Source organism: Echeneis naucrates, chromosome 13 (genome assembly GCF_900963305.1).
Source record: "Echeneis naucrates chromosome 13, fEcheNa1.1, whole genome shotgun sequence".
Taxonomy (NCBI): Eukaryota; Metazoa; Chordata; class Actinopteri; order Carangiformes; family Echeneidae; genus Echeneis; species Echeneis naucrates.
In genome coordinates this window covers 8286153-8302406 of record NC_042523.1, presented here as the reverse complement: position 1 = coordinate 8302406, position 16254 = coordinate 8286153, and the positions used below count along the sequence as shown (strand labels likewise).

At 43.2% G+C, this 16254-nt stretch overlaps 1 protein-coding gene across 2 annotated transcripts in view; it reads right to left on the bottom strand.

The window, feature by feature from the left end:
• Positions 1–16254, bottom strand: part of robo2 (roundabout, axon guidance receptor, homolog 2 (Drosophila)) — a 153976-nt gene that overhangs the window by 126343 nt on the left and 11379 nt on the right. For both annotated transcript variants that reach the window (XM_029517376.1, XM_029517377.1), the window contains exon 2: positions 14319–14645. In XM_029517376.1, the coding sequence (XP_029373236.1) occupies positions 14319–14645 (327 nt within the window). The remainder of the gene's footprint in view (positions 1–14318; positions 14646–16254) is intronic.

The window sequence follows — 16254 nt, the reverse complement described above, 5'->3', positions numbered from 1 at the left end:
CAGGCGGCAGGACAAAGCCATCAGCTGCCTGGACACCTCGTTAGGCCGCTCCCCGCAGCTCTCACATGGCACAGGGTTGACTGCGGGTCTCCTGCTGGGGCTAGTTCACTGCTATAGTGGAGCAGCAGTCTCTAAGAAATACACACCTACACACAAAATGTGTGGGACGGTGGAAGAAGACCAAAGGAGAAATACAGTGCTATAAAACACACCTGTTCTACAGAAGGTTCAAGCCCTTCTTTTCACAAGCCTTTCATGGATATTTGCTATGGTTGTTAAAACTGATCTTTTCAGATGCAGTCCAGAAAAAAAGCACCTCAAGCATGCTGGAGATGGCTGGCAGAAAAGGGAGGAACCTCCTCATGCTCTTTTATCTTTCTACCCTTTTTGTGACCATGTTGAATGAGGCACAGGAAATGTAATGATGAGGGGTTTAAATGAACTTGTATATCACTACAAGATGCATGAGGGCCAGTGCTTGGGCTTCAGTAAATCTGAAAACAGCTGAAGAAAGACCACGTGAGAAGTGCATACACAGACTGTACATGTTGAATACGAATCCACACAGCTAATTTACATAAGGAGAACCCCTTTATAATGAACAATAAAAGCAAATGAATGTAGTTAACAGTCATGAGGATAGTTTGGCAGTATCTATAATGGAGTGGATTATTTCCTCTCAGCATTTTACCACGGCTTTCATATCACATGGAACTAAATTACATAGAACAACAAAAGCTCATTCTAGCACCTTAGATTGATGCATGCACCATGATCATTGTGGGAATAAATTATTTTGACATTCTGAGGTTCCTGAATTTTTCCACTTGCAATCTTCCAAAAGCTGTTTCAGGCTGCTTTACTATCACCAGTAGGGTTTTCCTGTCAGCATGTCTTAGAATATTAAGTAGGGTTGGTGCTTAGCTCGCTTAGACCAAGCCAAACAAATTTGCAGGAATTAGTTCCAGCTTCACATGCCGTCAAAATAGGATCTACCAGTCAATGCACCAAAACAACCCCATTCACCACACTTCAACTCATTCTAGCTACAAAGAAAAGCAAAGCAAATTTCATATTGACACAATGAGGAGCTTTGTGAGCATAGTGATGGTGCTATACATGAATAAAAAGCAACATAGCAGCCAAAATCAGTTATTAACATGCAGAAGGTCACATAAACACTCATATAAACATGCTGCATTTATCCATATGCATACTGGTTCATTGTCCCATCATCTATACTTAAACTGATATTTTTTTTTAATCAACATTTTGACATGGTTCTCTGATCAGTTTGAGGCAAACAAGCAATTTGATCAATCAACCAGTGGGCTCAACTTGCAAATCCTGATGCACCTAATCTCGTAATCAATTGCATTATTAGATGACACCATATGTGGCCCATGTTGTGCAATGAAGCTCTTTTAGTTTGGTTTGAGGCCACCTCCAACCAACAGAAATTGATTCCTTTTTTTGAAGGTAAAATATTTTATATGAAGCTGGCAACAGTACATGTTTCACCTTGCTGTGGTATACAATTATAGTCTAAATCCCTCATATACATATCTTTAATAACATCAAGCTATCTTTTTTGTTTTTAATCATATCAATGGCATTATCATCAACTGCGTGTTGTGGTACAGCATTGATGCAGTGCAAAAATCAACCTCAGTCCTAGCAGGCACATGCTTTGTAGCCATTGCAAGGGATAATGAACCAGAAGGTAGCAATTACTCAGCCTGGATGTAGCAACCTCCCATGTATCAGTCTGTATAACCCATCCCATTCAACAGCTGTGGACTCATATGTTACTGTCCCTCTACCAGTCACTGTCCATCCAAAACCACACCAGCCACAGCACACATCAATCAACCCACCCTGCTGCTTTTTAATCTGTTCCCACCCCCGTGGACCAAGGACGCTTCAAAATTACAGTGAAGAAAGGTCACCCCATCCAATTAGAACGTCATCAGAGATGCACACTGGAGGGTCAATCCCTGAACCCTTACGGCACATCGTAAATCCTACGCTGCCCAAGAAGGAACACCCACTCTGGCGGGTTTCAGAATGGCTGTCTGATTGCTGCATTAGTAAATTAGGTGCCAAGATGCATCTTTAACAGTAGTAGTAAAGACAGTTGTATGAACTGTTGGTTGTTGTTTTTTGGTTTGATATGAGGTGTAAAGGCATGTGAGAGCCCTGTGATAGGTTTATTCCCTAAAGATGAACAATGTTATCATCTGTCTATTTATTGACCCTGTGGCGACCCAGAGCCCCAGATCAATCAGGTCTCCAATCAGGATTAGATCAAGCTGCCGCTGCATTTTAACTCATCACTCCAGAAGCGCGCCCCTTGAAAGATTTAAGCAAATAGCAGGATACAGATGCAAGGAGAGAAATTGGGAGGCCTGCTGGAATGAGAGAGATTTTGGATGGAAAACACCATTTGGAGACCATTGTCTTAGCTTGGCGCGACGCGAAAGGCTAATGAGAGAGGGGTAGAGACAGGGAGAGAGAGGGGGACGATGGTGGGTCAGTGAGCTTTGAGCCTCTTGTGGGTTGATCTAAGCCAATTAGAGACAAGTGACAGCTCAGCTACACGGTTATGACACAACTAGACCATTGCATGGCTTTAGAGTCCCAGCACCCCGTGGTACAAGTCTGACTGGAACCCCAACAACCCCTCAACACTCCCCCATGAATGTCTAAACGCCCCTCGACTACAAACCCCATCACTCCAGAAACAGGCTGAAGCCAAGGAAGAGGGAGTGAGTACGCTTCGTAAAAAATCCTTCCCTTTCTGTCCTGCTCCCCTGCAGAAGGAAGTGACTGGCCAAGAAGAGTGCTTTGCCTGCCTCTGTCACGGTCGGCCAACTCTCTAGACTTCTGTAGTGGTTGACAGTTGCTGTGATGATCTGGCAAATCCACTGACCTTTGCCCCGGAGGTTCGAAACTTGTGAACCTGAGACGAAAGAAAGCCTAAAAGCTTGGACTGTGACATATGAAGTGAGAAATTTCAATTGAAGGGGGGCTTGTTTCAAATGACCACTGACAGCTTTCATTGCTGTGTTTCCTTCCTCATATTAGCAGATAAAGGAAGGTGCAGAGCCTTCCCCGTATAGGAGGGAAGGTCACCAGGTTGCCAGTTGTCAGGGCTCAAGTACAGAGATTGTGATTAATGAGAGACGGCGTCACGCCACAGGGAGCTCAGCAGCACGTGCCACACGGCTGGTAAGAACAAATCTCCTGACATCATTGTTTAGTGGAAGCTCCGCACTTTTTGAAGTACGTAAGACAAAATGATTCGATACAGTTAAACTCATATAGACATGATATTTCAGATAAACGTACCAAAGAAGTGCATTGATGTTGAGGTAAAGTATAAATAAACATCAACAACTGCATAGCAAAACCTTGCATGCTTCAATTGGATATGTGTCATTTCATGCATCCACTCATTCACCCATGACTGAGCATCAAGTGTATGAAATGTGTGGATGGGGCACAGAAACAGAGGATGACAGGGAGGAGTGATGGGGGTTGAGGGACACCCAGCAGGGGGTGGAACAGGACAGCCCTCTACACGTCTAACGTCTGCCAGTCAAGAAAGTTAATGATGCCACGTTCTTGGTCCAACCATCCCCCTGCTGTGTGTGAGAAAAGACACAGACAGAGAAAGAGGACTTAGAGTGGTGCTGCTGGCACATGGAAGCAGTTACAAGAGGTGAGATGCTCTTGTTGGAAGAGGGGGTGGGGCATGAGGGTGAAAATTGAAGGTCCAGGAATATTTATGACAATCAACACCCCAGTTGGCAGTGATTTTGAGATGAATGATATACCCAACCTCTTTTTTCTTTCCAATCAAATTTCTATCTCCAGCCCTCATCTGCATCTGTTATTATGGCAAGTTACTTATGAGGGAATCTGAGCAATTTTGCTAATTTTATCAGACAGTTAGTCACTGGATTGTTTTTTTAATTCTTATAGCGAGAACTGGGGTGGGGATGGGAATGGGTGTTTTGGCTGTTGGGCTGAAACTGTTATCATCTACAGCCAGTTAGGGAGTAGCTGTTTAGGGGATAAGGGAGAAACGAAGAAGGGATGGGGGTGGGATGAGATAAGACTAACTGGTCGAGCACTCAGCAAATGTAGAAAGATTGGACAAGGTTTAGTTTCATAAAATGTCATACAAAGCGGAAACAGCTTATTCTAGCATAAAATGATAAACTATGTGCCAAATTAAGAAGGGTAAAGGTTTGTGGATGTAGCAATACCAACCTGGGCTCCATTTGTCATTAAATAGCTAATAAGTTAAATCCGGCTGCAATCTAGTTTTGAGGCTACTGCAGTAACAACAGAAGTTGAGCACTATAAAAATGAATAACCTGACAGATGCTCATATCCTGTTGCCTGTAATTGAATTACCTGTGCTTTTCTTCCTCTGACACAGGAATAACCCTGCCTTCTCCGGCTATTGCTCCTTTCATACATCTCCTAATAACACTGGCATAACTGTATTAGCATTGTATGCTAGAGATGCTCTCCAGACTGCCAAATGGACCCGTATGTGGCTCTGTTTTCAAGCCATGGGGTCAGATGATGGTCAATCAATGGTCAGTCAGAGGTCACATCGAGAGCTGGCCAAAGGTCAGCCTATCGGGGCCCAGCGGTACAACCAGCCCATCGACCCCTGAACTTCTGTGAAAGGAGTTAAATCATGTGGACAACTCCCTTCTGCTTGTAGTCTGAGTATCTGATAAGAGGAGTAATTTACCATATCAAGTGTAAGATTTTTAAGGCATTTAGTCATCTGGTGATCGTGGAAAAAAATAAATAAATAAAAAAATCAATAATGTGCTCACAAATTGTCAATTCATTCATTTTCTATCTTACAGATCTTTTTCTCAGAACATGGTTGTGTGTGTGAGAGAGGATAAGTGAATTATTGAAAACAAGCAATTAAACAAATAACACATTAGTTGCATTAACTGACAACCGACTAATTGCAGATGTTTCTCATTCAACATGTTTTGAATCATATAATTTTCCATAACCTCCTGCACAGCAACAGTAGCCAAATCGATATTCATGAAGTGTCAGAGTTGTAATTCATGCGTCTGTTCCACATGAATACCACAAGGGACCTTTTAAAAGAAAGACAAGGAAAAAAATCTAACATGTAAATTTCACAGTTAATGTCTGGGCATGGTTTATGTTGCCCAATTAAGCTGTTCTTTTCAGCTCCATTACCATGTAATGTCTTGGGGTACATTTTTCCCTTCCTGTGCCATTTAGGCCTCAAACGGGCAAACGTTCATTGTGCCAGTTGGACATCGAGCTATATCAGAGTCTGCTGCTGCTAATGTGCATGGGTGTGTGTGTGCCTTTAAAAGCCCTGTGTTGTGGGCAATTTCCAAGCACCTATGTGCTGCTGTTCCTTTGTGCCTTTGTTTGTGGAGGCTTAATTTGTGCGTGAAACAGGAGAGCGTTAATGGCTTTTAAAGATTGGTGGAGTCAAATGAGCGCAGTCATTAGTTAGCCACACGGCCCTTGGTGATCACTCAGTGTCATTAGATTTCATTTCCAGCGGAATAAGACGATCTCGTGCATCCAAGACAAATCACAACAATTACAGCCATGCTTGAAAAGGTTCACTGCCTTCATGGCTCCTTGGGTGGTAAGTACTGTTGTGTGTGGCATATGGCATTATAATGTTTTTACAAGTGTATCAATAGTTGTCAGTGGAAAGATACTACCAATACAGATGTTTCTTAGGACGGAGCTGAATAAATAGCATCCAAAGTACTTCCACTTCTGAATTTCTCTTCAACATAGCAAAGACAGAGGAACACAGACAACTTAACATGTACTCATCTAAGCACATGTATATATTACTTACACACACACACACACAGACAGTGAAACAGGGACAAAGGGGTCACTTCAGTGTTTGTTAATAGCTTTGCCCTGGACAGTGTAGAGCATGAGGGGCAGCAGCAAGAGGCACTGAGATAAGATTCTGCTTAGCATCTGAATAGAGTGTTCTGATTTCTATTCAGCTGGCCTTTGGCCATGCTAGTGCTTAAGTGGTCTGGGCAAGTCTGTCTGTCCTCTACTGTGCCAACCAATGCACAGGCTCATATCTGGCAACGTGTTATGTCTGTCAGTGTACCAGTCTGTCTGTCTCTTTGGCTGGATGAGTGTCTGGCTAGTTAATAATCAGCCTGGCTAGTGGCTAATCATCCTCCCAGCTGCAGAAGCAGGTGGCCTCACATACCACAGCTCCCAGTCTCATTCACTATGTGATGTCATTTCACTGCACCTGGTCACACTGCATTACACATAACTGCGTTAGCCAGTTCCCCACTATGAGATCACACCTTTCCTTGTCCTGAAGCTGAGAACCTTTGACGTTTACTTCTCAGCAGAACAGACACTTCTGCAGTGAACTGGTGCTGCTGAGTAAACAACATCCCATCTCTGTGTCCCCTTTCTCACCTCAGCCAAGCCTGGGACTGATCCCAGAACAACCTAAAAGGCAGAAGGAGTTAGAACTCACTCCATATCAAAATGGGAGCCATTAACTCTGCAAAATGCAAGGTCACCTTCAAATAGACACCCAACTTCCTCTGCTGATATGACCAATGGATGCAGCGGTGCAGTCATGTAAAGGTCAGGCTGTAAAACCAAATGGAACCACAGCTGTCTTAGAAAGCACTCTTTAAAACATTTGATCTTGTTCCCCATCACTTTTGAAAGTGATCAAAATGCTTTGAGTTTCACTTTCAAACAGAGAAAAGCAAATGAGAGAGGGGGTAGTGGTAAAGGGGAAAAAGGAAAGAGAACAACAGAGAGAGAGGGCGAGAGAGGGAGACAGCAGAGTCTGGATGATTAGGTTTCAGCTCTGATCTGCAGCTGTTGAGGGCTCTGGTGGCTGAGAGGTGTCCCTTACAGCAAACGTAATCCAAGCCAAACACAATATCTGTCTATACCATCGAGAGATCACCAAGTCATAACACATCCGGACCCATGATAACTGCTGCGGCCCCAAGCCAAGTGAAAAATGGTATTAGTCTGAAGAGCCATAAAAGAGTACATTAATTTACAAATTAACAAACACACATACACACACATATATATATATATATATGCACACATACACACACATACACAAAGACTAAAAGTATAAGGTCAGTTTGCAGTTTGTATCCCATATCGTCCCCTCCTCCCTTCCCCCTTGTTTACTCCTCTCTATTCGCAAAGTTCAGTTCCAGATCTAATGAAGCTGAAATGCCATGTCTCTTAGTCTCCTATGTTCCCAAAGGCCTACTTTCTGGAGGAATGGTCCTCAGTGTTTGCACTACTAGAAAAACATCCAGAAAAGCCATTTACCTGAACCATTTTTGTTTGCATTTGTGTGCTTGTGTAATTGTGAATGTGTATTTATGTGCAAAGGTGCTCAATGACTTCCAACAAGACACATCCATCAGATTGCCAGTGCGCAGTTTGACAAACCTAACCCAAAACAAACAGCCTGAATCGTGGGTTTGGCTGAGTCCTGACTCTTTCAGAAGATCAATCCCCAGCTGCACTGCCCACTCCAAAGTGTTGCATAAAGGCATGCATGCATGAATGAATGCGTGTTTATGGGTGTGTGTGAGAGTAACCAAGTAAATTGTGGGCATTTGAACCAGAGAAATAAAACACCATTCCACACACCAAAGGGTGAATCAATTTCAGCGACACTCGATTCTAACCCATATCAGCCAGCACATGAACTTCAGCCACCCCCTGTCACCCCATCCCCCACCCCCCCACTCCATATGATGGATTACCATCTCTGGCAGTCTCAGATAGAGAGAAAGAGAGAGAGGAAGATGGGTGGGGGAGGTCAGTCACAACAGGGACGCATTCATTGGAGGGGAGCTTTGGGTTAAGGAATTATGGTTTGACAGAGATCTAGGGAGGACAGAGGAGGGCAAAGGGGTTCTCCAGGGGTCAGAGGATTAAATCCCAGCCGGACTCAATGGCAAGCCACCCGCAGAAAGCCGTGGACTACAGGGATTTCCCTCAGGGTCACTTTTTTTTATTAATATTATGATCACTCACTTGTCCCTTCACCCACTTGTCAGCAAATAGAGTGGTATGACTTATTTATCTAAACACTGGTAAACACCATACCTGCACAACAATGTCAGAAAGGCTTAGGGTGAGACACCTCATGTGTTAGGTTTGAATTGTCAGGAATAAATTCTAGTGAGCGTGAAAAAATGCATTGACTTATTGAAAAACTAAAGCCTGCACACAGCCTGAATAAATTATAGCCACAAGTCAATTAGATATCAAAGTACAGTCCACACATGAAAGCAGGAGCTTCTCACCCTGTCTATGCTCTAATGCCGATCAATAATCAGCCTGAAGACAGATTTCAATAATTTACCAGTCAGTTTACATTACAAACTGTCTGATAAACAGAAAAGAAGTGTCAAGGTGGGGTACCTTGATGTTGATGCACAATTTACGTTTTTCTGAAGTTTTGCCTGAAGTCAATTTTTGCAAACATTCAGCAACGGTTGTAAAATTAAATAACAGAGTGAAAATGCAAACATTTGTTTTTAGTCACGGCAGAGCTAGCACCCGTAGTTTGCTAGACAAGTGATGAGATGTGGGGTAGAAGGGGCAAGGAGAATGACAAGAGACGAGGCAAAACACAGGCAAGCAGAAGAGACAAAGCAATAGACCTGCATTGTCAGAGTGGAGAGGCCATCAATAACAGTGTCACGATAAAGAGAGAAGGAGCGAGACTGTGGAGAAGCGAGAGTATGGTGTATAAAAGAAACACAACAAAACCCAGTGCGACGGGTACTTCATCTTGCTGGGCACTAATGGGCGTGAGAAGTGGCTGCCTCAGCATTCTTTGCTTGACGGCTCACTCCTCTCCTGGCAGGCCGAGGCATCCATGACGGAGCGTCACACACTTGTTTAATCCAGTTTATACACTCAACGGTGACATAGCGGTGGAAGAAGAGAAGTGAGGAGTGAGGGAAAGGAGAGACAAAAAAAAAGTCAAAGGTCATCAACACTTGGATCTCATTGAGTGCTCCACTTTTTTGTGATCTTTCTGTAACCACACTCTCCATCTTTGTCCTCAGCTCTTGCTGCACTACGCTATTTCTGCTGTCCTTCGTCCGTCAGAGCTTAGGTGTGCTATATTTTCCATCTTCAACACTTTCCTCACTTCCCCTGAAGGTAAGAAGGTAGCAGGCAGCCTATTTCCCATGGTGGTGTTGGGGAGGTCAGAGCTGAGACATAAGGCCCACTGGGTGTAGTAAAAAGTGCATTCTCAGGACAAATTGTGTGTGTGTGTTTGTCAGCTTGTGTCTGTGACAATGAAAGGTCAGAGCCCTTGTAGGAACTGCAGTGTATTTCTATGATTTATTTTCCTCTGAGAGTTTATTTTCCAAATTTGAGTTTCAGTTCTGCAGGTCAGACTCTTGCATGTATTGCACGGGAGACGAGTTGTGGTAGGAACTCCTCATCCACTGTGGCAGTCTGTGGCAGATAAATAAGATAAGAGCAATCTACATGCTGCTCTATGTGGCTGGAGAAAACTGCGCAGTGTGTGTGTGTGTGTGTGTGTGAGTGTGTGTATGTAGGCATTGTGTGAGTAAATCCCAATAGATAACACCACCTCTTTACAGAGGTCAGCAAACTCCAGCTGTGTAGACACACAGCTGACACATTTAATCAGGGATTTTTACTCTCTCACAGTTTATCGGGAGAAGATATTTCTCACATCCTTGGCTGCTCTCACTACCCGTCTTATCGCAGGGCAACATTCCTGCCTTTTCTGCATCCATACTTATTGCTTCGCTGCTGTCACATCTCGACTTCTTTTCTGCTCTGTACTTTTTCAGCTCCAACAAAATACCAAAAGTGCTCAGGAATTAGATAATAACAAAAGCTATGTCAAAATGCCTTCTGATAAATAATAACTACAATAGTTGAATTAGATGTTTTTTTTCCCAAATGCTGGGGGTGGGCATCCCAATGGCCAAATAAATTAATGTTGATGAATCCTTCATTATGACTTGAACAGATTTTTTGAAAAACAAGATTTCTCCCAAACAGTTTTCTCTGGTAAAAGTACACTGAGGGTCTGAAAATTGAATGAAAATTAATAGACACACCAAGATGTTCTTGGAGAGTAAAATCAGATCTAAATAGAAATTAGACAGTGCTCAGTTCTTGTGTTCTATCTCTACCTGTAGCATGAATCGCTAATGGGTCGTAATGGTTCCTTTGTTGCTGCTTCCTTCATTACCCTTCATTATTTCTCAAGGACTTCGCTGCAGATTAAACCTCGGCCTACCGGGGTTTATATGAGCGTGAGGGCAGGTGTTTGTGTATGTGTGCGAGTCTGTTGTTTGCGTGCACTCATCACTCCACTTTCTCATCTCTGAAATGGAATAATGAGCCCAGATGAGCTTGCGAAAGGCCCGGCAGTGCAGCTCAGCTCGACTCCCCACCTGGCCTGCTCCTCCTGGCCTGTCCCTTTATTAGCTTTCCCTCATGCTGGACACAACACGAACAGCTTGGTACCCTCCTCCTCTCTTCGCCACTCACACCTCTCCCAACTCTATTTTCCTGCTAATTACCTTGTTGTACGAGCACCAAATGCTACCTAACGATTCACTTAATTGCAGAAGCGGTACATTAGATGATATCAAAGGACCTTTTTTTACAGTCATCCAATCCCATTCCAAGTGGCATTTAGCACCAACCCAAGACATCTGTTTCATTTCTCTGTCATTTGCATTTTTAAAGGTTACAAATGAAGAAGTATCGGATATGGACACAAACTGCAAGGTTCTTTTACTTCAGGTGTCTCTGCACGTGCCATGCCTCTCCTTGCATATGCTTGCATATATTTAATACACATACAACCACAGACCTGTCATCTGACCTCAGTCACATTTGACACTCAATTAATAGCACAACTGTTCAGCCAGTGTGCCTTTATCTAGAGCATCACGTAAGTGTGCTACCCATCCACCTGAAGAAATGGGGAAAATTAACATTTTCCTTGGGAGTCTCTTGCCCCAGGTGTGCCTTGTCACACTTACATATACATAGATATCCTCAGCACTAGCAATTTATCCAGCAGCAGTGGCTGGAGCTAGCTTCTCTGACACAGGCTTCACAATGATTTATGAACCTGCTCATTGACCTAGTTTATGCTGAAAAGAGAAAAGGGGGCACATCCCCTCTTATATGCAGCATATCAGGAGTTGGCCTGCAGTCAGTTTTAGAGCGAATGGGAGAAAGAATAAGATTACAAAGCAGGCAGCTCAGACACCCTCTAGGCAGCATGTTTACAAGTTCTGTGTCTTCTGTAGAACAAGACAGTGGACAACAGCGATAATGAAATTTTTTTTCAAATGCAGCAGAGCGATGTCTGAGCATTATTCTCAAACTTGGCACAGGCACCATCGCCTTAGATAACACAAGGCAGATTCATGTTTTTGCCCATCTATTTGTGAACAATAGGTGATCAACAGCAAACACTTAAAGGAAACACGGCTGAAGGATAGCAAAGGTGCAAGTCTCCCCAATCTGGCCCACATTAATAATGCAGAGGCACCTCTCAGAGGCCTCTTACCCTCTTCCTCTCCACTCCACCTCTCTTCCTTCAGCAGGGACAGTGGTGAGAGCTGCCCAGCTTGAAGTCCTGCATGCAGCAGCACCCCTCTGCTCGGTGGATACTGAGTTCAATCTGTTTCAGAGCTGCAATTCAATTATCTCACCAGGGTCCTGCTCAACCACTCGTGAACAGAAGGGGGCAAAGGTGTATTCAATACAAGGGAGGGAGAGAGGGAGGTGGAAGACTAGCGAGTATGTCTATGGGGGTTGGGGGGGTTGTCTAAGACATATCAAAAACGCAAACTCAGTTCAACATGGACATAGATTTAAATGCTGCTTCCTCTTCTGCGATTAGCTTTGGCATTACAATTACTAGACGGATGTCAGATACTGATAAAGCTAATCGCTGTGGTAAGCCCTGCAAAGACCTGCAAAGACCTGAAAAAAGGCTGAAAGAGAAAGGCGGAAAAGCCCAGGCCCCAAGACAAATGCTCCACAATATCACCCTTCTTCCTGTTGTGCCCTTTTTCAATGAAAAGAGAGAAAAAAAAAAAAAGAAAATTCACTGAAGTATAAGTATAAATTGATTTCACATAACACTATTCTTACTGTTAATATCCAGAATATGTTTTACAAATAAGTGAAACTTGATTACTTGATCTGTTAACCACTTTTCATTTTAAGGACTAATAATTATAAAACTACTGGAGGGTGCGAGATTGGCTGCACAATAAAAACAGCACAGTTGAACAATTGATTGAAGCTTCATTTTGTCCAACTAACAAACCAACCAACCAACTTTGTCTGCTAATAATAAAATATATGAAAAATGACATTGTTGCACTTCATCGTGAAATCATGCAGTAACTGTCCCTGGTGAACTGCACTTGACCCATCAGCTCTATGCCCACACTTCATCTCAATCAGTGTCCCTGGTCAGGTCAGGTCAGGTCAATCTAAGCAAAACTGTGTGAGGGAGTGTGGTGCCAATACTGATTAACCTATAAACACAAGAGGGTGATGTGACATCACTGGGGCAACAATTGGGGCAGTTGGCCTTAGTTAAGTGTGAGTGTTGGGCACAGGGACTGACTGTAGTTTCATCAATATTACTGCATGCACACTCTAAGGTACTTCAGTATATTTGTTTGGTCAGTGTGATTAGTGATAGTGATGATGGTACATTAAATTAAAAGAGAACGTGTGTCACCTGGGGTAAGGGAGGTCTACTTTAGAGCTCCACTGATAAAGATACAGCACTATATCCTTGTTTACCCTGAAAGTGGCCCGAGGCCTTAGCATGAACCTCACTATCTCAAAGCCAGTATAACTGGTAATACCTATCATATGGGTGTTCTTATTTCTTCAACTTGCTGCACCTTCCTTATCCCCTCGTCTCCTGGCTTCCTGACCTCTGACCCCTCACCTTTAAGCCACTCCAGTAGTCAATATCTCTATTCAACTCCTTCTGCTGTAAATCCCTATGACATGAGAGAGGGAGAGCGAGAAGGCACCAAAAAGAAAAGCTAAGAAAAAAATCTGAGGGGAAAAATAAAATAATCTAGAGACTTCATCAATTTTTCATGAATTTTCATTTAGTCTGGGAGAGCCCTCTTACAGCAATCGATAGATCAAGCTGCTGTCACGCAGTTAGCACCTGGGGGCAGCTGGAATGCCCTCGGGAGGGCAGGGGACTGGATCAGATGCAGAGGCCAAGCCCCTCTTCCTCCTTCTCCTCCCCCAACATGCTAGGTCCATTTTCCAATCACAACCAACTAACCTGCTACCACTGTAGCGATCTTAGAAATACACACACACACCATTTTTATGATGTGTAAGATATTTCTTTTTAACTTCTTTCTTTGGTTTAAAAGCATGGTCAAATATTTCATTCATAAAATGTTTCTTTCATGTTCACTGCATAAAATAAGGGATGAAGATTTAGCTAAATTGTAAAAGAAGTAAAACAGCCAACTCTACAATAACTTATAGTGATTTAAGATGAGGAGTTCTTAAATTCCCATCCGCCAGCCAAATTTACACACCTCTAGAGAAGTACCCCAAAAAAAAAATGTCAGTTCCAGTACAAACACTACATACATACGAATAATACAGTGGATTGCCTTTTCTATCACTAAAAGTACCACTAGTTAAAACATCATAATGACATGGGGACTTTCCGATCCACCTTATGGGCAGTCTGAGGTCTGGGAGTTAGTCTACAGGGGGCCCAGCCTGAACCAGCTGGAGGGGAGGCTCATCTTCAAAGGTAATTTGACCCACGGCCCAGGTTTTGCCTGTCACTGCTCACAAACTCTGTTCAGGAGGCCTGTGTCAAATGTCCATCAGCACTTTGATCTGCTACTGTCGTTCTACCCCCAGCCACCTGTGAGAGGGTTGTCTGCCTTGCCATCATGCCTCTCTCATATCGTCATCGCTTTATGTCCAACTTAAATAAAACACCCCTGAGATGCCAGTATATACCTATATATATATATATATAGGTTGTGGCTCAGAGGAAGCCTTTTTATATATATATATATATATATATATATAGCTGAATGCAATCTTGTCTCATTGCAGATGAAGATTTTTCTTCCTCCATCCAATAACCTTGTGAAATTATATGAAATTATAAATTGAATGAAAAAGGAGGGGGTAGAGCCCTTACTCACATGCTACTTCCAAAGATGCATTGCGGCTGACAGCTTCTCCCAGGTAGTTCCGGGCCACACAGACGTAGGCTCCCTCATCTGGTTTGCTCCGCCGTCCGTGAACGATGCGAAGGAAGAAGAGGGAGCCACTGGGCAGCAGCATGCGGTGAGAACGTGGGTCATCTTTGTCCGTTTCCACCCGCTCTCCATCCTTATACCACTCCACTGTTGGGGTTGGCCGCCCCTCTGCTTTACAATTGAGAGTTGCTGGCTCCCCTTTGGAAACAATCAGGTCAGAGGGGTGCTCTACAATCCGGGGTGGGGAGTCCTCTTGGCGCAGACGGGATCCTGGAAGGAAAGTAAGAAATGTGCTTAATCAGTTTAGAAGAGCATTCAGACTTTAGGGCTGGTTCCTTTTCAATGTTTTGATCATCCATGCTTCCTTAAGTTAAAAGTCTCTTAAATGTACTACTGCCAAAAGGGTAGTGGGTAGTGGTTAAATTTAAAAACACAATTCATAGAAACAGATTAAACAAACCATTTATCTTGGAAAGACATCTGCATCCTACAGAAGAAGAAGGATGTGGCTCAGAGGAAGCCAAACGACATATTAAAGTATGCCGTGAAAAAAACTGAATTGTGTCTCATATGTGTGCAGACTGTAAAGCCCCCAGTGGCAAATATGTGATATTGGGCTTTATAAATAAAATTAATTTGACTTGAAATAGCCAAAGTAGCAAATGATCTACAGCTTTTTCACTTCAAAATGTTCTTGTGTCACAATCTGCATATCCCTAAGGACAACTGCTGTCCAAAATATCTTCTCTCAATAAGTTGATTATCTGCTATCTGTGCTTGTTGTGTTGAGGTATGACTGTAAAATTATAATTTTTTATTCCACAAAGGAAAAAAAAAAAAAATCACTCTAATGGACTTCCTTTATACAGCAGCAGTCCATTTGAAAGTGAGGCTTTGCAAACTCGGCAACAAAGAGAAACAAACTATGAAAAACCCAGCAAGAAATTTTGATGAAATTTATCCACATTTAAAAACAGGTGCCTAGAAGCTTCCCAGCATGCTGTCACCATGACCTGAACCTGGGCTAGTGATGGAACACTCAAACTAATAGTTGTCTTGGGTTAGAAGCATGTAAAGAGCATATATTGAATCCTTTAATCACCATTTCATACCAGTCAAAAAGCAGCCATCTGCTCCTCTCAGCCATATATACAAGGGCTTGTGGGTAATTGGACCCATGGGTGAACAGTGAATGGAGGCATACAGTCGCTTATAAGTGAGGTATGTGCACACCCAAAATCATATATTTGACTTTCATTGGGGTGCACAAAAGTAAAACTATGGGGTGCAGTGTTGAAGAAGTACTAGTGTGATGTGAATATAAATGGTGGGGTCCAGACTCATGTCAAATGCTAATCCCTGGTGGCTGAAAACCCCGGCCTGTGCCTTTTCATTAGGACTCACAGTGGTTGAGCTCTGGGGGTCTGGCAGCAAAGATAATACTCCTCAAGTCAGAGAGCTTGCTCCGTGTGTCTGTGACCAGGTCTTAACCATGAAGATAAGATGCTGTAAACCACACACACATTTACATCACAGAGGCCATGGGAACCATGCAACAATCAAAGAGTTTGATCCAGCATCAAAGACACAGTAAAGGGAACGGAGAATAAGACTAACTTTTTCGGCATAGCTTCTTTTATCCTCCTTGTTTTGAACCCCGCTCAATACACATCAATAACTCTGATTCGGTTGTTAACCACTTAGTGTTGTATTAAGTCAAAGGCTGGGCTCTTTGTCTTAAAATTAGCTGCTGCAGGTGTGCATGTGATTGAGCTCAGTTGATGACTGTGCCCTTCCCCGGGGCAGTGCAGCAGGGTAATAGGGTGATGGCTGGTGTATGGAGGAGTGTACCACACAGGCCTTTGTGCTTATGTAAGGA